Source organism: Boleophthalmus pectinirostris, unplaced genomic scaffold, assembly GCF_026225935.1.
Source record: "Boleophthalmus pectinirostris isolate CB_2022bp ecotype Guang Dong unplaced genomic scaffold, ASM2622593v1 HiC_scaffold_16, whole genome shotgun sequence".
NCBI lineage: Eukaryota > Metazoa > Chordata > Actinopteri > Gobiiformes > Gobiidae > Boleophthalmus > Boleophthalmus pectinirostris.
Window position 1 is genome coordinate 3443601 of NW_026571095.1, and position 22828 is coordinate 3466428.

At 37.7% G+C, this 22828-nt stretch overlaps 2 protein-coding genes across 2 annotated transcripts; both read right to left on the reverse strand.

Annotated features, from left to right (window-relative positions):
• Nucleotides 1-833: 833 nt before the first annotated feature.
• LOC110153350 (kinesin-associated protein 3) lies at nt 834-16369 on the reverse strand. The gene is made up of 20 exons (XM_020917225.2): nt 16229-16369; nt 15121-15252; nt 14517-14674; nt 14347-14408; nt 14124-14265; nt 13614-13713; nt 13237-13361; nt 12491-12589; nt 12237-12415; nt 11804-11966; nt 10365-10465; nt 10186-10294; nt 9162-9274; nt 8560-8725; nt 5718-5843; nt 5527-5625; nt 5286-5371; nt 4684-4846; nt 4262-4343; nt 834-4015 (listed from the first exon to the last, which is right to left on the reverse strand). The coding sequence occupies exons 1-20, from the start codon at nt 16255-16257 to the stop codon at nt 3913-3915; spliced, it is 2337 nt and encodes a 778-aa protein (XP_020772884.1). The 5' UTR covers nt 16258-16369; the 3' UTR covers nt 834-3912.
• An 883-nt stretch (nt 16370-17252) lies between these two features.
• On the reverse strand, nt 17253-22472 carry LOC110153376 (phosducin). Its single transcript, XM_020917256.1, has 5 exons — nt 22424-22472; nt 21006-21142; nt 19075-19294; nt 18467-18579; nt 17253-17438 (listed from the first exon to the last, which is right to left on the reverse strand). The coding sequence occupies exons 1-5, from the start codon at nt 22470-22472 to the stop codon at nt 17253-17255; spliced, it is 705 nt and encodes a 234-aa protein (XP_020772915.1).
• Nucleotides 22473-22828: the final 356 nt, after the last annotated feature.

Here is a 22828-nt window from a genome sequence, read left to right on the forward strand (position 1 = left end):
GTGGAGATGCAAGCCCACTCAGAGGAAGGACATATGTTTTTTTAATGCTTTTATTTTAGTCAATTTTTTGGCAAGAAAGGTACATACTGGGGCTTTAAATGCTTTGAGCGATTTTTAAAAATGTTGTATTTCTAGATAAACAACATCCTTGTATTTTAGTGTTTGAATCTTTTGGATTTTTATTCTAAAATATAGTAGTTTTATGTAAAGATAATTTAGTTTAGTCCATTAACACATCTACTGTATGTTGACTATTCATTTCCCACTTCTGCCAGCAGAGGGCAGCAGACACATAACACAATCTCTGTCAGTACACAAGTCTCAAGTCAAGTCCGAGTCAAGTCCCAAGTCCCAAGTCGAGTTTTGAAACACTGGCTCATAAGTCCAAGTCAAGTCCCAAGTCCCAAGTCCAAGAAAAGTCCAATTCGAGTTTCAAAATCACCGGCTCATAAGTCCATGTCAAGTCCCAGTCAAGTCCATATACATTTTCAAGTATAGTACATGTACAAATCCTTGTTTTTGTTTTGTTTTTTTGTTCGTGTTGTTGATCTTGTTTTATCTTGCTTAAATAAATAATAAAAATAAATAAATAATATAAATAAATAAATAAATGTCCAAGTCATCTGCTTTGGGCTCATTTCTAGTCATTTCAAATCTTTAAACCAAAGTCCAAAATATAGCTTAGATTTTAGCAATTTATATGATATACTGAATTTATATTATATACTAATTGTACTTAAAAAGGTGTGGAATATTTATATATGAATATTTATATGTCAGTTGTAGAAAAATCAAATGAAAAAAACACACAGAAGGAACATAAGTACAAGTCCTTTTGTATATTACATGTTTTATTTGGAATGTCTTTTCTTATATTTCAACAACATACAATAAGACCAGAAATGTATGTCCGGGTACATGTTTTCAGTTTATATCAGTGAGGATAGAAGCAACGATATTTAATAATAATAATTAAAAAAAACTCAGCATACATTATACAAACAATAACTTATTGCATGATAATAACATAATAATAACATGCAGTCTAAAGTGTGCAAAAATGCCTATAAATAATAATACAATATATGTCATATTAAAGAGGGGGTATTAACTGTTAACACATAACATATTTAGATCACCAGATTACCTTTTATTGTTTGAAAATGCTTGCTCTCCACTCTAAGTCTCTCCCCTTCAGAGCTGATTTTACTGTGCAGTTTTGTATAATGTTTTTGTAGATTTTTGCAGAATTGTTATGACGTTGTGGGCAGAGCATTGGACAGAATCTTACAGCTACTGTCAGGAGGATTCAAATAGGGCCCGGGAGAGATCACTAGATTACTCAAACATGCATGAATTTTTGATGAGGTAACAACATTATAACATGAAGTCTCTAACAGTCCATTTTGCATACTACCCCCTCATTAAAGATAGAGTTCTTTAAATGGCACAGTACAGTACGTTGCCGCAGTGCTGGAAAGTCAAAGATGTGTAAACATTCACTAAAAACATAGAGAAGACTTTCAAAATGTCATTGTACATTAGTGGTTTAGTTAGTTACGGTTCTCAGTAATATCTGGATATTTAGTTCACAATATAAAAAAAAAAAAAAAAAAAAAAACTCAAACAGGTAACGCTTTAGTTTAAGGACCACATATTAAAGGTGCATGGACACTGTGTAACTTTTCTGGTGGACGGCCTGCCATTTGCTTGAGAAATTACTGTTTTGCCTGGATTATAACACAACAATAACAGAATAATCATAAAGGAGAAGCAAGCCTGCACATGATAAGAATTCACGTTTAAGATTTTTTTAAGCACCTGTAATACAAGCATCATGAATTTTGCACTTCCGGTCATTGTGCAATACGTACTGGGAAGGATTTTCCAAAAAAAGTGAGCATCAATCCGCCATGTTTGATTTCCCAGTGGGATGCGTCTATTGACAAAGTCAATCTTTTCAAGTCTTTTGAACCATATCACTTTTGTTTCTGGTTCTGATATTGTCATATTTTAGTTTTGGGATTCAGACATCGTAATTGTGTGGTTGTTGGATCCTAACAGCGGAAAATGGGCACTGGAACTCCATAAATGCAAAAGAGAATCAGATGTGTGACTGCAAACCTCCCTTCAAACTGTTTCCCTTCCCAACGGAATTGAAAAACAGTGAAAGGCGAAGACAATGGGCAGGATTGATCCACAGGAAGGACCAATAAGGAAGCCTTTGTCTAAGAAATCATCCTGAGTTTGCAGGGAACATTTTGTAAGTGGAGTGCTCACTTTTTCGGAGGATCCTTCCCAGTATGAGTTGTGCGTTGAACAGAAGTCCAAAATTCGTGATGCATGTATTGAACAAATGCAAGGGAGATATGTTTAATGTCCTACTGTGGAATATTCAAGGCAAAGAAATAACATCTGCATGGAGACAAGCATGTGGCGGACCCTAACCAGAAGTTACACAGTGCAGTTTTAATGGTTAGCTAATAGTTAAAAGTCTAAGTCCAGGATTCAGCATTCAGTGATTAGTTAGTTTTGTCCCATTAAAGCAGGTGTTACTACATTAACCATTATCATAGTAAGATTGGCCAAGTCTTACATAAATGTATCAAAAAGGGTTAAATAACCACTAACTATGTCTATTCATGTTTAGTCAGCAGCCAATATGTGGACCTTAAAGCACATTGTGTAACTTTTCCGGTGTATTGTCTGTCAAATACTTTTCTCCATGGAAATGTTATTGCTTTGTCTGGAATGTTCCACAGTATGGCGTTAAACTTTTCTATCTTCATAAAGACCAAACCAGACCAAGTTACAGGTCAGATCTGTGGAGAGGCGACCCCGCTCCATTAGAATGCCTGTTTTTCTAGGTATTTTTGAGAAGTAAAACCACCTGTAATTAAATAAATGCAAATTAGAGCTGTTTAAAGTCATACGGAACATTCCAGGCAGAGCAATGACGTATCCATAGAAACAAGCAGGTGACGGACCCCCCCAACCAAAAAGTTACTACAGTGTCACACAAAATTCAGATTACGTCCAGTGTTAAAAGTTTCACAATTATCCAGTGACATTTTTGCAAAGTTGAAATGATAAAGAAATGTAAGATTCGTTAAAAACAATAAGTAGAAATAGACTAATACTGCGATGGTAGGACACAGCGAACATAAAGAGAACATGTTTTGGGGAGTTCTTCATTACAAAAAGGGGTCAGCAACATTCTATGCAGTGGCAGAGTGGTTAGCATTTCTACCGCACAGTCAAACTAATGCAAGTCGGTGTTTCATATATTACTATTGTAGTGTATCCCTACTCATATCATATATAAGTTTGATCAATATGCCTTAAAGAGACTCTGATTGTAAACTCAGCTCTTAAGGTCAAACTGAGACCAGTGTATGCTTAAGCGTTTTTATCGTCCTAAACAAGGAAGTGTGCCATTAGTATGCTAGTTGCTGTTAGAATTACTGTGACGACAAAAGTCCACTCTGGTCAATAGTTGTGAAAAGTTCTAAACTCACTGTGGTGAATAAATAGAATCCTAAGAATTCATTATGAAAGATTTCGGGCCACAGCAAACTATTTAAGATGAACCTAGTTCTGCTTTTCATGTTTTGAAGACAGTAAAAATCAGGTACAGGGCCTTTAAGTGTTAAATAAACGTTGTCTAGAATTGGCACAGACATAGAATTAAGTGTGAAGCAATTTTGCAAAAGTCTAAGAGATTACAATAGCCCAGTTGAACAGCTGTGTCCAAATTCACATATGTAGAAATGTTAGTGTGTCGACTTTAACCTCTAAGATAAACAGTAAGTCGTGTCTGAGGGAGTTTTGAAGCTCGTGGTGCAGTGTATCTACAGTCAACAGGAGTCATAGTGAGTATAAGGAGTGATTGGGCCTGTTAGTGGAGAAAGCTTAAGAATAGTTGTAGAAAGGCTGCTCGTCAGGTCTGAAACCGTACGCTGTGACTGGTCGCCCCGGAGACGAGGTGGTCTGGTCAAACACGTCTGGACCATCCCTGGAACACAAATCCATATTTATGAAACGTGAAGTTGGTTTAATGTTGCAAATGATGCAAACCGTCTCTAACCATAGTAAAAAATACACTGGAACTGCTCATCAGTGATGGAAGGTAAAAGTAAAAGTACTATAACATTTTTACTTCACTTGAGTAAAATTTACAATGGATACTTTATAGTTCTACAACATTTTAGAGCAGATATCTGTACTTTCTACACAACAAACAGGTTTCACTCATCCTGACCCGAGGTGCAGGTCTCCATTGGTCGGCTGAAAATCTCCAAAGAAATCTGGGCTGACCGAGCCGTCTCCTGGAGTTATCCCATCTGCACAGACATATGGATTATTTCTGTAGTCAATTTAGAATTTCAGAGCAAAGTTTCATTGGTGACTGAAGACTTCTAAAAAGAAAATAGTAAGAACCAAGTCTATGCTACTGTCTTTGTTATGAAAATTTTTGTTTGTTTGTGTTTCAGAGACTGTAGAGTTCAGATTATTATCAATATAATCATATATCTTATAAAATGAAACATTTTATCCAAATACAATTCTGATTATTTTTTATAATTCGATTAATCATTGCAATTCCATTCTTAATTCAAAAGCAGATTCAAAAGCAGTTAAAAAAATAAAAGGTTTCAGTGTTTTTCCAAGTGTGTCACATACCTGCGCTGTAGAAGAGGTCCGTGCGGTCGTTGTCGTTGTCGTTGTCATAGAGATAAGGTTCACACTCGTCCACTTGCCGACTCTCCACCATCTCTAACCACTGGTTGTTGTGGAAACGGAACTTCTCCGACTGGATCTTCCTGCCCCACTCCTCATCGTACTCCTGCAGGTAAAGCAAGTGGTTCAAACTTCATTTCAGTACTAATAGACTCATTACATATACAGACACCACAATGACAATAAAAAACACTCTTTATTTTAAACAACAGAATGTCACTTTCAGCATTAAATCAATAGTACTTTCTTTTATATCCCATGTGGTCTTATATGTGTGTAGTCCCTCAGTAATCCAGGTACGTTCACAGTGTCCATGTGTGAATACTAGTCTATGTGCTCTTATACTTGTTCAGATACAGCTCAAGATCATTCTAAAAACATTCAGGAAAGGTTCATTCTGTCCTGTGAATGTGATTTATTTAGTACCAAAACCTGTTCAAATGAGTTTCGATACTAGTTTTAGTATTGATTAGTGTCTGATTTTCAATACTTTTGACAACCATAAGTATTTGTGTGTTGCATCTGAGTATATGTGTTGTACTTACAGCGATGATGTCCAGCGTGTTGTCACAGACTTTCCTGATCTCAGCGTTCTTGTCGTGCATCAGGTCGATCAGATAAGCAGGAGCCTCTGAGAGCACAGTTAGGGAAGAACAGATCTCCACCATGCTTCAGGTTTATTTCTACTTCCATTTCATTGTACATTTTACCTTTGGACATGATTTTAAAAAGCGGGTATTTCAATTCTATGGTATTAATTACTCACACACAGTTAGTCAAGGATACGTGTGTCTTTGATGATGACGTCTCGTGTGGCCTGGTGAAAGACCATCTGATAAAAGACGTACACGATCTGACACACAAACTCATCGTCCTCCTGTTGGGCTGCACAAAGGAATAAAAAAAAACAAAAAAAACATTTAATATCAATATTTCTAAACTCTAAAACCCCCTGACCAAAGAACAGGCTGTCTCACCGTTCAGTAACTCTATTAGCGCCGGGATGATGCCGGATTTGGCCAACATGGCGGCACAGGCGTCGTCCATGGAAACCGTTCCAATCATGATCACCACCTCCAGGATCAGATCATCTTCAGCAGAGCCTGAAAACAAGAAGAAAAACAAAGAAAATAAATATATAACGTTCTGGATTACAGATTATCTGGAAGCAATTTGTAATGGATGTAACGTAAACCCAGGAAGACATGGAATTCTGAGTTTATATATACACTATAATGATTACTAATGCTCTGTCTGTGTTTTGGTTTTGCATTGCACATATTTAAAAATAAGAAAGGCGTGTCAATAGGGATGTAACAAAAAACAAAATATCGTAATATTGTATTATCAACAGTCTCACAATAATATCACGGGCTGTCACAATATATCGAATTACAAGTTTCTTTGCTTAAATTCATGGTTTTATAGTAGTAACAGCTTATAAACATGGGGAACTACATATCCCATGATTCATTTTAGCGCAGACAGCATGAAGAAATATGTTTTTTACTCAAATTCTTGAGATTTTAACAGGAATAATTCACACCAAAATCTTGTCCAGGTATTTTAAAAGCAAAAAAGTGTCCCATCTACAATTATATCAGCATCTCCAAAATATTGCAGTAAATATCGTACCGTGCGATGCATATCCTGATAATATCGTACCGAGAGATTTGGATATCGTTACAATAATGAAAACGAAATTGTATTTTGCAGTAACATTTGATTTTTGCACTTTTGTTTTAAAGATGCACTACAAACTTCTCTGGTGTTCCCATAGAGATGTCACTGCTTTGCCAAGAATGTTCCACAGTACAATTCTTATAGATCTCCATAGAGAAATGAAGTAGGTGACACAACCAGGTTACAGGTCAAATCTGTGGAGAGGCAACCTTGCTCATTATCAGAATCCAAGTCTTCCAAGGTAGTTTTAACAATAAAAACACCTGTAAGTTCATTAGTCCAATGTAGATATTTTTCACGCTATATTGCAAGAGTGCTCACACTTTTTCAGCATGCGAGCTACTTACAAAATGACCAAGTCAAAATGATCTACCTAATACAAAGCAAAGCAAACTGCACTGAAACACTCTGTGCCCCCTTTTTGGACCCTCACCCACAGTTTGAGAACCCCATCTTTAAGAGAACTTCCTCTGGCACTTTACACAAAACTGTAAAAAAAGTGAAGGAAGTAGGTAAGATTTTTAAACCTGTTTTTTAAAGTTCCAAACTGGAGTTGCATTCTTTTCTGGTTTTGCAGTGATATTTACCAGCCTCTGCACGTTTATCAAACCAAACGCACATCGTGACAAACAAAGATGCATTTGTGCATCTGTGCAAACTTCAGCCAAATGTGGCAGTAGGTCTGTTCTGTAGATCTGCTCTATGCTGTAGACCTGCTTTGTGCCAACACTGGAACACAAATTTAGACTGGTTTTTGCTTCACGTTTGGTCTTGCTCTTCTAATCAGCCGCACTGTGGGAGGGGCTTGTGTTCGCTGTACGCAGGAAGGAGTGAGAGCGGGAAAAGGCGAGGGGCAGCGTGCTGACGTGAGGCAGATGGACAGGTAGGATGTTTAGGAAGTTGAACCTGCCCTGTGATGCACGCTGGTACACGAGGGCACACGCTGTCGCAGACGAGCCGTGCATAGGGAGCGTGTGTGTTTGTGATGTGCCGTAGAGTCTCCGCGGGTTTCAAATGAGCGCACAGGCTGCACTGAGACGCCCCACACGCTCCTGCACCCCGCTACAAGTTTATTACCAACAGCAGCGGCCGTAATGAAATATGATCACACTTGTTGAGTGTCAGACCTCGAGTGAGAGACAAGACCGAGTCCAAACGCGATCGAGTCCGAGAAGAGTACTAAGACACGGCGATCTATCCACATGACCTTGGTGATCGACTGGTAGATCGCGATCGACGTATAGAGCACCCCTGCTATATTGTGTAAGATTCCAGGCAAAGTAGCAACATCCTCATGATAACAAGCAAATGGTGAATATCTCTACCAGAAAAGTTACATAATGCATTCATTCTGCGATATTCTATTTTGGATCTGATTGTGAAATGACTGACTTAAAAGAAAAGGTTTAGAGCACGGATGTCCAACCTTTTGGACTTGGTGAGCTACCGTTACAAAACAAAAATGCAGGAGAGCTATTCATTTTAGCAGTCACACGAAATTCAGTCAATACAAGAGGGCAAGTCTTACGTGTTGTATAGTTAGATGCCTATACAGGATTCCCAGTCTTTTTCACTGACAAAATTTCAAAACTTTTCCATGACTTTTTCATGAGCTAAAGTGCATTTTCCATGACTTTACGGCACCTACGTTTGTAGAATTTATCAGACTTTTAGGGCTAAATATGAAATGTTAACCCTTTCCACTCACCTTATGGTTTGGGATTATAGTTTTTTAACATTCAAAATACTGTCAGTGCATTTATTGTCATCATATGTTTGGAAATAATCATAATAGCCTAATGAGAACTTAACAGAACATTGTAGCTGTGAGAAACCCTGCCTATAAAACATTAAACCATTATCCATTTATTAGTGCATAAAGTTCAAAATAACACATTTACAACAGTAATTAATCAAATTAGAGTCCTTTGGTGAGCTACTTGTAAGGTTGTGGAGAACTACTGGTCACTCCCGAGCTACAGGTTGGAGAGCCCTGGTTTAGAGTGTGTTTTCCACATTTTAAAACTTAAGACTTTCCCTTCCTTTGCATAATACAGGACTGTTGTTTGAATGAGATTACATAGGCTTAAAACATCTAAGTATTCAAGTCTGTACAGCGTGTTCATGATCTGTTACCGGGCTTGAGTCGGTCTTTGAGGTAGGGCACCAGGTTGTATTCCTTGAGCACCAGTTCCCAGTCCAGGTCGGGGATGGTGAGATTGGCCAGAGTCCCCAAACACTCCACCACCCACTCCTCCTCCTCCTCCGCACGGATCTCTGCCGCCAAGTCCCCCACATAATCCTGATGCACACACAAGGTCCAGGTTATGCCATTACATTCATAATAGGTTTGTTGTTTATCAAGTGAGAAGGTCTTTTTAAGTCATCAATATCTCTGTCATTTCTGTGCCTGTCCACATGAAACTAAATCTGAGGTCTAAAGATGAGGTACCTGTTCTTCAAACCATGAAAAGAAGCAGCAGGTACTCAACTGTTCCCCGTGACTCTTAACATGTTCATAGCTTTTATAGACCCTTTGTATTCACATGTGTGTATATTTATAAAAAGATAGATCATGAGTTTATCCTGCCTTTTTACATATAAATACTTAAAAATACTAAATTTTCAGATCACTCACTCACTCACTAACTTCTCCTTTCTGTTGTTGTCCCATAAAAATCCTCATAATTATTAATTTTGAGTGTGTATTTAGGTCGATGTAGGTAAATAGAACTTACAATAAATAATGCTTTAGTGGGGCCATCGTGTTGAGAGATATTTCTGATCATCTTCATCAGGAGGCAGTCTTTCATTTTCAGAGCCCTCTTCATCAACATCTTCAGACCGTTGCCTAGAGACAACAAAACCTTTGAATACTAAATCTGAACCACACACTGTATAAAGAAGTGTACTATGGGAGTTCACCCATAGTGTTCGGCTTCAGTCAAATGAACCTCATGATGCTAGCAGTAATAGGGGCAAATTTGGAGCCATATTAGGCAAAGGAATTTATTTACAGACAAGATTGTGAAATAAAAACACCGGGATCATGTAGAATGGGTACCGTATTTTTCGGACAATGAGTCGTACTTTTTTCATGGTTTGGGCGACTTATACTCCAGTGCGACTTATATATATTAAAATTTTCAGACTGACAGTCGCGGGAAGCTCTAGGCTTGTGTATCAGTTTTCTGTGCATGCCACCTGCAGTTCCTGCAGTTCTCCAACTCCCGCGGAGTTGCTCAGAAGTGACACCGTGGATGAAGAATTCAATGGATTTAGTGATTTGGAGTGAGATGGAGAGTTTGGTAAACTTAAGTTATGTTGTTTATGCTATAATTATCTGAATAACTGTTCATATGTTACGTTAACATATTAACGCCTATTCAGTCTGTTGTTCTCTGTTCTATTGTTATTACTAGAACTTGCCTTTCAAGATGAAATGTCAGTTCCTCGTCCCTGATTTTATAAAATAAATTTCCCCCAGAAAGAATGACTTATAGTCCAGTGTGACTTACATGTTTTTTTCTACTTCATTACAACATTTTTTGGCTGGTGCGACTTATACTCCGGAGCCACTTATAGTCTGAAAAATACAGTACTTACAGAGTGGGGTGACAATTTTCCCATATAAAGTCAATTGAAATTGGAGTCAATAGAGCGAGAAGCGCCTCCATGAACACTTCCTATTTGGAACGTGGCAACCACCGGGTTAACCATGTCCATTTACAGTCTATGGTCTGTATATGACAGACAGTTTACCTTCACACATGAGTTGTGCGTTCCTCTTGTTGGCTGCCAGGTTGATGCAGATGGAGATGAGTTCGATTTCAAACTCCTCCTCTCCATGTTCGTACAGCATCTGCATGAGCTACACACACGAAGACACGTTTAACACATGGAGCCTTTAAAGTGGACTGTACCAGAGTCATGTGACCCACCTGAGGGATGCAGTCCGTGTACACAAACATCCCCTTAAAGCGGTCGTCCATGCTGATGTGGTACAGGATGCGCATGGCTACCTGCTTGTTGTTCTCATCTCCTGCAAAACACATCAAATCAGGTATAGCATTTAGAATAGAATGAAATAATCCTTGTTCTGTGGAGCTGGTTAGACATTTAATCAAATAAAATAGTGCAAGAAACTGTATAGATTTGAAACTTAACACAACTCATCATTTCAAATTTAAAAAGGAAATCATGACTAAAACTGAGTCACTATCTATATGACCCCAAGGAGAGCGTGAGGGCTATCAAAGTACCTACTTTTTATATAGCATATTGCATCTCATTATACAAATTTCATTTTACAACTTAGAAGTCTCCTGCACATGAAAATGTATACACCTATACTACAAAATAATTCACTATTACTGAACAGGCAACAGGGCTACAAGTTATACAATGTGAAAATAAAATAATAATGTAAAAATAATGCATATTTAACCGCAGTAATTACAATGTGATTGAGATGAGCTCTTAAAAGTCCTATGTTTACACAAAATTTACTCTTGCGAACTTTATGTTATAATGTTTTTACCTCATCAAAAACAGACCTGGAGTTGTGTTTTGTTTCATTCACGCATGTTTGAGTAACTCTTTTTTATTAGTCTGTTACATCTCCAAAGCTCAAAATGCTCTGTTCATCGTGTGATGTCAAGAAGCAGTAGTTTTTAAGTTAACAGCTATGTTTGTTAGCCAGGCTGGCGCCACCTAGTGCCCCTGCTCAATTTCATTTCTCTCCAGCAACTCCAGGTCAGGAATCAAAATACGGTTCGCAAAAACCCCAGAAGTGTAAGTTCTGGGCACCAGCCAATCAGCAAAGAGCCATATATTCTGTATTGTCAACGATTCCTGAGATTGAGAATTTAAAGCCGGAACAAAGAGAATGTTTGGTGAATTTCATCAAGGGGAAAGACGTTATTGCCCTTCTTCTTACGGGATTTGGGAAAAGCTTAATATACCAGTTAGCCCCGTTAGCGGCGCATTACATACGTCACGACCAAATAACAGCAACTGATTAAATGATAAAAAGTACTCGCATACCGTCGAACGAACTAATTCTAACACTGCGAGGTCAGAAGGTTTCCACAAAGTGGAACTGGCCGATGAATTAGGCTAATCTTTTGCCTTTAGTCCAGTAGCGATCAAAAATTCGAGAGCAATTCCTGTATTACCACATGACATCACTAGGTGGAACAGAGTGCTTTCTGTTTGAGCAAAGAAGTCATCCTAAATGTGCAGGGTTATGTATTAAACATGTGTGAATGAAACAAATCACAACTCCAGGTCTGTTTTTGATGAAGAAACAGCATAAATGGATCAGAAAATAACGTAATATGGGCCTTTTAAAGGTTTATGTTTACATATTGATTCTTACCCAGGAGCGCGGTGAGTTTGGGCAGCAGTCCCACCTCCACCATCTTGGCTCTGAGTCCGGAGTCAAAGGATAGGTTGAGGAGCAATCGGAGCGTGAGGTTCAGGAGGTCCTCATGTTCACAGGGGACCAGACGAGACAGCTTCTCTACCGTGTCCAACTCCGCCTGCAATACACAAGTCACACATACTTAGACTGAGTTGAAACTACAACAGGTGAGAGGGTTCGGCCTGTTAAATAAATCCCTCTCACATAATATTATAGTCACGAGATAACTTTTGACAACTTTAGCCAAGTTCTTTATATTGCTCCACAGACTTGACCTGCTCATCTCCATGTCAATAGGCTATAGGCTTTAATGTTTTATATAATTTTGATAATAGCAACAGAAAATGTATCTGCAGTTACTCCTTAAAATCTCTAGTCCCAGTCTCACCATGTCATTCTTGTTCTCCAGGAAGATGGAGAGCTTTTTGAGGAAGGACACCACGAGAACCAGCAGCTCCTCGTCATCCCGCTCCAGAACTTTGACCAGAAGACCCACGATATTTTTATTTCTCATCTTCAGCTCTGTCCTCGTGTCCTCCGCCAAGTTCAGCAACAGATACAGAGACACTAAGGGGATTCAAATATGGATACTTATAATAATATTGTATTTATCTGAAATACAGTTTTACACTAAACACCAACCTCTTAGCAGCTGTTCCTGTTTGGCCAATAGGCTCTGGTATTTTCTTGTGGCTTTGTCTTGGTCTCGTCGAAGGGAACCGTTTTCTGGAGCTGACTCACGTAAACCAATGCAGTTAAGGAGAATTTTGAGACATACGAATTAGCCCAATTTTGAACTACTATGTAATACCTTGTTAACGTTAACAAGTTTCAAAAATGTATACTTTGAAAACACCATTAAGGGTTTAAAAAAAATTCACAACTTGTACACTATATCCTTGATATTTAAAAAAAAAAAAAAACTTTAACTGTGAATTGTTTTCTGTTGTATTGCACATTGTAACAACTCCAGGACTAATAATATTTGAGAAAAGACTAAAATATTAACTGATGCACCAATACAAGAATCCCATGGAATTCAGTGCAAATACCAGTGCAACAAAATTTCTCTATAAATATTTTGTTCTTTGCGAAGTATATTCCAACATCTAAGTCACTGCAGCCATTGCAATTTGATAACTGCACCAACTAAAATTGTGATTTTGATTCAATTACAATATTTTGTGCAGCCTTAAACCTGAAAACCGAGCCTGATTTATGTAAAAGGTTAGAAAATATAATAACTATGCAATATGTCGGTAAGTTACTATCACTTTTGGATCATATATAAGGCCAGTTATTATGAGATATTGGAGAAAATAGTTAATACTCCATATCAGTCAGAGGAATATGAAATTAGCCTAAAGTAAAAGGTATAAAAAGGATATAGGCTTTGTTCTTCTTACGCAGCTCCTCTCTCCACACATCATGTCTCTTCAGTTCATGTTCTATGACACTCATGCACAACGCGCCCACCTTATAATGACTCACCACTCCATGAAACTGTGAGAAACTGAGAGAAAAACACAGTTAGGGTCCATAAAATAATCAAACATTCATAGTAGTCAGTTATACTTGCTAGAGTAACTTAAAGAAATTGTACTTTTCAAGCAGCTTTTACTCCTACTTGAGTAATATTCATTTTGAAGTAACGTTAAACTTACTCAAGTAACTCAAACAATATTTGGCTACTCTACCCACCTCTAAAAAAAAAAAATAAAAGAATGCAATTCATGATTTCCTTTTAACTATGACAGCTACAAACCTGGAAAAACAGAAGAAGACGTAGATAATGATTGTTGCCAGCTCCACACTTTGCTTCCAGTCTTCTCTCAAAACTCTGGCCAAAGCCCCAAGAGCAGCCTCTGTGCAGAAAAACATAATACAAACAAATGCGTTAATATCTGGGGGGGGGGAATCATATTGTATTGATTTGTTACAGAGCTCGGGATTGTGATGTCACACAACATAGAATATGCAGAGAGCCTAGTGTTAAACCAATGGAGATTTTAAGATGAGAATAGATAAATACTAAACTTTGTGTTCATTCAAATGTTTTCTGACACTATAGAGTGACAGACGTATTTACCAGAAGTGACCCAGCAGTTTATGGACTAGTCCCACTGCGCTTTTCTTTACTTTTGACATTGTTTTGGCTAATATACAGTATCTTTACAAGAGTTTTGACCTACTCCCACAAACATGGCAGATTTCCATGCTAGAAACTGTTTTTTTCCATGTTTTTTTTCTCTAACTCTATTATGTGAACTCATACCATTGTGTAGCAGCTCCTCCAGGTTGTCAGGGTTACGGGCCAGCTGCAGAATAAGGGCGGAGCCTCGGATCTTCTCTGGGATGCCTTCATACAGAAGTTCAACATACTCCTCAACTTTAGTTATACTGGCTTCTTCATTCAACTACAAAAAGAGATGTTTTGTTTACTTTTGATGCAACATATAGTAGGTCCACTTGCAAGTTAATAGATGATAAAATATTACCTCCATCCCTTCAAATGGTGCCAGTTCTCTGGGCTTTGCAACCCTTTTTTCTTTCTTTTCCCCTGCATACAGACAACATGTAAGAATCACTCACAATTAGACTAAAGTTTTCTACCTCTAAACTACATCATCGAGTAAATGACTATGGTGACAATATGATAGTTCCAGACCTCGTCCTTCCACTGGGGAACTTTTGCGGTTCTGCAGATAGTACAGCAGCTGCTCCACCTGCGGCAGGCGTGAGGCTGGGATCAGTTTGCACTCCTCCACCACCTTTTTAGCCAGCGCCCCCACATCTGTGCTCGGGCTCAGACTCTTCACACGGATACTACAGAAAGACACAGGTAAACAGAAATCCATTTTTGTTCTTTAATTAAACATTTAAATTGTTAAAATTATCAAAACAATATAGAAAACACTAAATTGAAATTCCATGGCCATATGATTGATGCAAAACAACCTTGGTCCACTAGAAAAAAGGAAAACAAATTTTAGCTGAAAAGGAAATACTGTTATGTCGACTTATGTGTAAATAATTGAGTGCAGTAGTCTACTGTTAATCATGTGTGGTATTGCTGCTTTAGTCTATGGGCTGAGCTTAAAAGGGACACAACACTGAAATTAAATATTCATAAACAATTTAATGGTTAGTCAATATATTGCACCAGGTGTAATGTATCATAACAATGCTATACTGTAGCCTTCTATTTCTCACGACTAGAATTCAGAAAACGCACAAATGAAGCTCTGCTTTAGCAAAGTACAAAATCTCACATTTTCTGTCCCTCCTTGCGCTCGCCGAGCATTGGCCCTCCGTCCTCTCCCAGGATGGATGCCTCCACCTCATAGTGCACCACGAGCGCCTTCTCTGTGGGGTGGACATCCAGACTGCCAGCAGTCACTTTGCTGTGAAACAAAACACACAGTAAGGCAAGATACAAGACAGCTATACCTGCTTAAATGAGGCAAACACAAAATAATGGCTGAATGTGTTTTTATAAATACTTAGAGTACAGACTACGTCTAAAAGGATTCTTCTTTGGGATATTTCATATGAAAATAAATTAAATAAAATAATCTCCCATCTGTGAGGAACAAAGGTTTAAGTTTTGTCTGCAAATTACTACTCCAACTACTTAACGAGGGCATCTACTTTTAATAACTCTTAGTTTCACATAGATTGACAAGATAATGCCTGGCTGCCACAGTGGATTGATATTCCATTGGACACATCAAAATGTGACACGCCCAGATGCTAGCTCTGTTTTTAAAGGTCCGCTGCTACATGCTAACCTCAAATGACACATGTTTAATAAAACGTGAATAAGCAGATGAATGCACAGTTCACTTATTCACTATGATTATATGACTTACATTTGTGTGAAATATCAAGGGGCAAGTTTAATGCCATCTTTTTAAAGCTAGCTTTGATGCTAGCTGATGAACAGAAAACCGTTGCAGATCTTGCAGCTAAAAGTTTAGTTAGATGTCCAGTCTTGAATCGTAATTATTGTTTCGTTTTCATGTTATTATGTATTTATTAATGGTTCGGGTGTCATTTATGTCAAAACACGAGATAAGAGAATGCAGATTGGTAAAGTATGAGCCGCTCTCGTTTTCAATGCTAATATGGGAAGTATCTATGGAGCCACTTGATTTAGCATCATATTATAACATGCTTTGTAAACTGTTAAACCAAAAACTGTGAGATGTTATGTATAGTCTAAATTACACGTTATGTCTGATACTTACAGTAAATTATGAATATGATCTAACAGTGGAGCCATTTAGTCATGACCTGTGAGAGATAGCAGCAGAAGCTAGCAGAAGCTAGCAGGAGACGCGGCTTTAAAAACACATCTGTATAAAAGCGTAACATTACCGTTTGAGGTAGCGTGCGTCATCCTGCATCTTCCTCTCAGTGTCTTAACAAGGTTCCGAGCTGATTTGATCCGTTAACACCAAACAAATTCCCGAAATCACGGCCAGAAGAAAAAAGAATCGTGTTGTAAACCAAGTCCCTGCGGAGATGGACTACAAACATGGCCGCCCCGTGTTCTTCTTCTACTTCTACAGCGTGAATCTATCTGCGTCTCATTACTGCCATTACTGCCACTCAGTGAACCTACCGTCAAACCACCAAACCATCAAAATGTGACAACATTAAGAAAGAAAAAATCAGGGAGTTATATGTATTTATTGTAACAGTTTACGGCAGTATTCTTAATCACAGCATAGTATTTATATGACTAGTATTTTTATGTACCAACTCTTAAATTGGTATTCATTATACAAAGCCTTAAGCTTAAATGCTGCACAAATGCATCCATCATTACTGCATATTCAGCTATCAGTGTTATCTATGTATAAATTATATCAACAATTATGCACACAATTATTTGTCTAACCAGCCAGTCCCTTCTACATTCAGTTAGTTTCCAGTTCGGACCATAGAGTGTGAAAACCTCCACTCTACCTTGAGATGATCCAACCACAGCCACCAGTTTATATAATGAGTTTCTCAAATGCTGAAGACACCCCTTCTCAAAAATTCTCGTACCAGTCGGAACAAAATATATAACTTATTTTACTTTATTTCCCTAAACCGCCATGTGCATCTCTGATTGGATAAAGCACCTGTCAGTCACACCTAATAAACATCAGGGGGACAGGATATGGTTCCAGACCCACTTGTCTTTGTAAAATTGTGGTTTTGGCTGGTCAAATAACATAATTATAGCACATAAGGAGATCTCCCAAATGTCTAGTTTGCCTAAACATTCAAACTGATTATAAATACTGGCCTAGTTTTCAACAAAATGCATTATTCTCGAGATAACAAAACAAACACAATATGATTGAAATGATAACTGAGCTGCAAATCTTCATATTATTTGAGCCTTTTTCTATTCGACCTGCTCTGCTTCCTGGCTCTCCACACAGGCCTTGAACTCCTTCTCTGGCAGCAGGCCGTACTCATTGAGAAAGGCCTCCACGTCTGTAGCGAAGAACTCCTCTGCAAAGTGTTTAGTGACCGCCACAAAGTTTCCCAGCAGCTCCCCAGCCTTGTACACCAACAGGGCTGGAAGCACCTGAGACAGTTACACTTTAGTAAGGATCTGAAATGAAACTTGTGATGAATGAATGAATAAATTATTATGAACTAAATGTTGTCATGATACCATAATTTTAAACTTGATTTCGATATTAAGAAATCCAATACCAGAATTACGCTGTCTCATGTTTAGAAAAGCAAATTTGTCGTGGTAATGTGATTTTTTGCAGTATTTACAGCTGCTCAAAAGAGTATCTAGTTTTGAAATTAGTTTTAGTATGATTTACTTAGATTTTTGATACCCTATTATGAATAAATTTGAGGTATACAACTGCAGTAGTGCCCACTAAAGTAGCCTTAATTTTCACCAACTATTGTTAGTATTAAAGATACTATATGTAACATTTATGGTGGAAGGTTTGCCACCTGCTCGTCTGCTTTGAGCCTCTAGTCATTTCATGTCTTTAAAGCAAAGTACAAAATATATCTTAGATTTTTAGAATTCTTAGAATTTATTTGACTTTTACACTAAAATGTACTTAACATGTCATGGTATATTTCTATATGAGTATTTATATAAGAGTTGTAGAAATGTAATTTTTTCCTTTTTAAATGTCTGGTCAAGATCTTAGTGTGAATCATTACAGTCAGAACAGAAAGAATTCAGATTTAAAAGTGCTAAACATTTATTTTGTCATGAAGGGTCATGTTCTTTGTAGTTCCCTCTGTATTGTAGTGTATAGTACTGCATTGTACTGTATATTACTGTATTGTACTGTATATTACTGTAGTACATTTGATGACCCTATCTCACAGTACGTCAGTTACATTCAAAATAAACAGAAGTGGGACAAACATGTTCCAGTTCGTTCCTTTAAAATTAAGTACACCAGGGAGATGTTACTCTGGCTGGAATATTTATCTTAATGGAGACTAGCAGGTGATGCCATCAGGTTACAGGTCAGGTTATAGGTCAAATTTGCTATGGAGTACACTACTTTTAATGTATGGGAGATAGATTATAACATTGAAGTAACTCATAAAGCAGAGATTTTGTTCACTCACATCTGAGGAGAAGCGCTCGGCTGCTCCTGTCGCCACGGCGTCAATGCGACAAAACTTTACATTGGGATATTCCACAACCAGACAGTCCAGGCACGAGTTCATCTGCTCACACTCTGAGAGAAGAAGCAAAACAAACCTGTAATGCTCTCCGTCTAAAAACATGACAAATGAAGTTATAAATCATAGTTAGAGTAACATTTATTTTCATCCCAGTAGCATCCAAAAACCAGCGATATTATCTTTTATCATCGATATTTACTTAAAGGTGGACTGTGTGACTTTATATCTGAGGGTCCGGTACCTGTGTGTGTCTATGGATACGTCATTGCTCTGCCTGGAATTTCCCACAGTATAACTTTAAACTACTCTACTTTACATTTATTCAATTACAGGTGGATTTATAGCTCAAAAACTCCTAGAAAAACAACATTCTGACTGTGAGCGGGGTCGCCTCTCTACAGATCTGACCTGTAACTTGGTCTGGTTTGGTCTCCATGAAGATACAAAGGTTTAATGCCATACTGTGAAACATTCCAGACAAAGCAGTAACATGTCCATGGAGAAAAGCCAGAAAAGTTAGAAAATGCGCCTCTTTTGAAAGCACAGACCCGTGATTCCTTGCTGATACACGTGCACCACCACTAGAGTGCGCTGGTTCTCCTTCTCGATGACCTCCAGGAAGGCTTCCCCGCTCTCCAGCTCCTGCACCGTCTCAAACTGGGGCCCAAAGCTGAGGCGCTCGTGCATCTCCTGCATGCACTGCTTCCTGTATCTCTTCAGACTGTGCTCGTCCTCCTCCTGAAGCAGCTCGTACTCCTGCACACTCATCTGGAAACGACACACACACACTTCACTACAGTTTAAAATGGGTTTATTTAAAGGGGCATTGCGCAACTTTTCTGGTGGAGGGTCCGTCACCTGCTTGTCTTTGTGAAAATGTTATTGCTTTGTTTAGAATGTTCCACAGTAAAGATTAAACCTATCTATCTCAAGGGACACAACTATAGGCTACATTACAGGTCAGATCTATGGAAAGGTGACCCTATTCACTGAGAGAATTATTTTATTTCTGAGCAATAGAAACACTACTAATGCTACATAGATGTGTTTAATGTCATACCATGAAACATTCCAGGCAAAACAGTAAGATCTCCATGGAGACAAGCAGGTGATGGACCAGAAAAGTTGCTCAGTGCACCTTTAAAATAGGTTAGGTTTAAGGTTGTGTCAAAGGACTTTGAGAGCCAAGTACCCAGAGGTGGGACTTGTGAGTCGTGACTTGGACTCGAGTCAGACTTTAGTCAATGTTGTTAGGACTTGAGACTAAAATGGACTAAGACTTGGGACTTGAGTCGGACTTGAGGCATGTGAGAAGACTTGATGCTTCTCTTAAATATATATGTTTTTAGAAAATACTTTTCTCTTTTCTGTTGATAAATGCAGTGTTTAATTTTACTCCTTTTTTATATAGAGACTATACCAGGTCACTCGTTCTATTAACAGAGCTGAGACCAAGTCACTGTTTTGCAAGTCTCAAGTAAGTCTCAAATCTTTGACCTCAAGTCCGAGTCAAGTCCCTAGTCAAAAACAGACAAGCCCAAGTCAAGTCCAAGTCATCTGGTTTGAGCTTCAAGTCATTTCAAGTCCTTAAACCAAAGTACTGCTTAGATTTTTAGAATTTTTAGAATTTATGACTTTTAAACTAAATTGTACTTAACATGTCATGGTATATTTCTATATGAGTATTTATATAAGAGTTGTAGAAATGTCATTTTTTCCTTTTTAAATTTCTTGTCAGGATCTTAGTGTAAATCATAACAGTCAGAGTAGAAAGACTTCAGATTTAAAAGTGCTAAACATTTATTTTGTCATGAAAGATCATATTCTCTGTAGTTCCCTCTGTTTTACTGTATTGTACTTTATATTACTGTAGTACATTTGATGACACCATCTCACAGTACTTCAGTTACATTCAAAGTAACAAACAGAAGTGGGACAAACATGTTCCAGTTTGTTCCTTTAAAATTCAGCACTGCATTTATCAACAGAAAAGAGAAAATTATTTTATAAAACATATATATTTAGGAGAAACATCAAGTCTTCTCAAGTCACAGGCCTCAAGTCCGAATCAAGTCCCAAGTCACTGTCCTTCAAGTCCAAGTCGAGTCCCAAGTCTTTGTCCATTTTATCAAGTCAAGTCTCAAGTCCTAGAAATAGTGCCTCAAGTCTGACTTGAGTCTAAGTCACGACTTGCAAGTCCCACCTCTGTCTATTAACAATGAGAATAAAATGTTTGTAATTTGTAAGTGTGCTCATATTTCTTGTAAGAATAATTGCAAAAACAAGCAATCGAACCTTAACCCCCCCAATCATTTCTACACTCTCTTGGGTAAACTACACGGGACAGAAGACGTCTTTAACAATGATGAACCTTATTTGTTCTGTGTGTTAACCTGCCTAAAACACTGTCATGTAACTTGCACATGTTGTAAACTGTGTTGTGTGTTGTGTCTGGGTTTGTGTAAGAGGCTGCGGGGACCTTTCTGTTGGCTCTGTCCTTGTCGTCTTCTCGGGGGGTGGACATCTGTCGCAGCAGTTCTTTCTTCTTCTGGGGAACAGTTTGGTCCACGCTGTCCAACTTAAACCTCCTCCAGTCTGTGATGACGCCTTTTGGACCTGTGTGCACAAACATGGTCATGTCCAGGAACCGAATTATTTAAAAAATCATTTCATGAAGCTCCATGGATCATATGACTGTTAGGACTGTTAATGTAGCTTTGGAACAGTTTCATCTCCTCATGGATGGACAAAAAATGATATTGCCCATCTGAGACCAAAAAATAAAACTTGTCTGCAGCAAAAAAAAAATTAGCATAATAATTTAACTACATGTTTTTCATTTATTTGATTTCATCTTGTTTTTTGTTTTTTGTTTTTTTTACCTCTGTGGTTGCTATATGAAATTCAGGCTTTGTTTTTTTTGTTTTTTTGTTTTTTTCTTGACAGACAAATTTTATTTGCATGTAATTGAGAGCACGTGAGATAAAAAAAAAAAATAAAAATACTACCGTTATTTAAATTTAATACGTTTACTCTATTTATTTATGGTTTTAGGGAAGAGAGTTGCCCTAAGCACTAACGTTATAGCTCCAAACACATTTGTCAGTAATTTTGGAAGAGTAAATATCTTAATATCTTAAAAAAGATTCTCTCCAAGAAGTCCTACATGAAGAAACTGGCACAGTCCAAAGTGTTCCCAAGTCAAATACAGGCAAGTCCAAGTTGAGTCTCGAGTCACTGGCCCATAAGTCCAAGTCAAGTCCAAGTCGTCTGTTTTGAGCTTCAAGTCATTTCAAGTCTTTAAACCAAAAAAGTACCAATTACAACTTTGGTTTTTGTAGTTTATATGAATTTCAAACTAAATTGTTCTTAAAAAGTCATGGTATATTTATATACCAGTATTTATATAAGAGTTGTAGAAATGCTAATTTTTTCCTTTTTAAATGTTGGGACAGAAGACTGAAGCAACCTACAAGTGTCACACATTTATGGAACTTCTGCAACAGACTTGGGAAGAACTTATCGAAGAATATTTGATTTGTATTGTAGAAAGAACGAGCCACGAGTGTGTTCAGCTGTTATATCTGCCAAAGGTGGACACACACATCAATTAAAAGTTTAGAATACATTTTGTTCAACAGTAAACAGTAAAAAAAAAATGAAAAAGTGTGGTGTTCTATAATGTCTAAAGTCCTGTACCAAGACTGAATTTTCTAACTAACCTTGACAATATTACATTCAATTTGATGTTTCATGTGAAACTATCACTACAGAAAAATCACTTCTAAGTCTCATAGAAAGGATATCCATGTTAAAATGCCATATACAGTATATAATCAAATAGTCAAAGTTGTGTTAACCAATGTATTTATTTATTTTGTACTGCGATCTACTTACCAGTGTAGTTTGAAGGTAACTCCTGTTCCTCCTGGATTGGGGCAGACATCTTTAAATGTTTGTAAAAATGTTCAAAACAAACAGCTTTGTCTGGTTTTACACACTCTGGTTAGAAGTGACCCACACTGTTGCTGTCAAGGCCACTTAGTATAAACCCTGTGTTGTTAAGATCAGATTATGTCCACATTAATGCTCTAGAGCCTGACGTACACAGCCGCCTGGACACGATTATGATGCCATGTCATTTTTTGTGCTTAGACTTTCACAAATATTATAAAGGGAAACAATTTGGACACTGAACATCACAGAACAATTCCAAATAATAAATAAGTCATTCCTTGTGGCCAAATATTTAAAATGTCTCCACACAACGACAGCCTGGACCTAGGGATGCACCAGTCCATC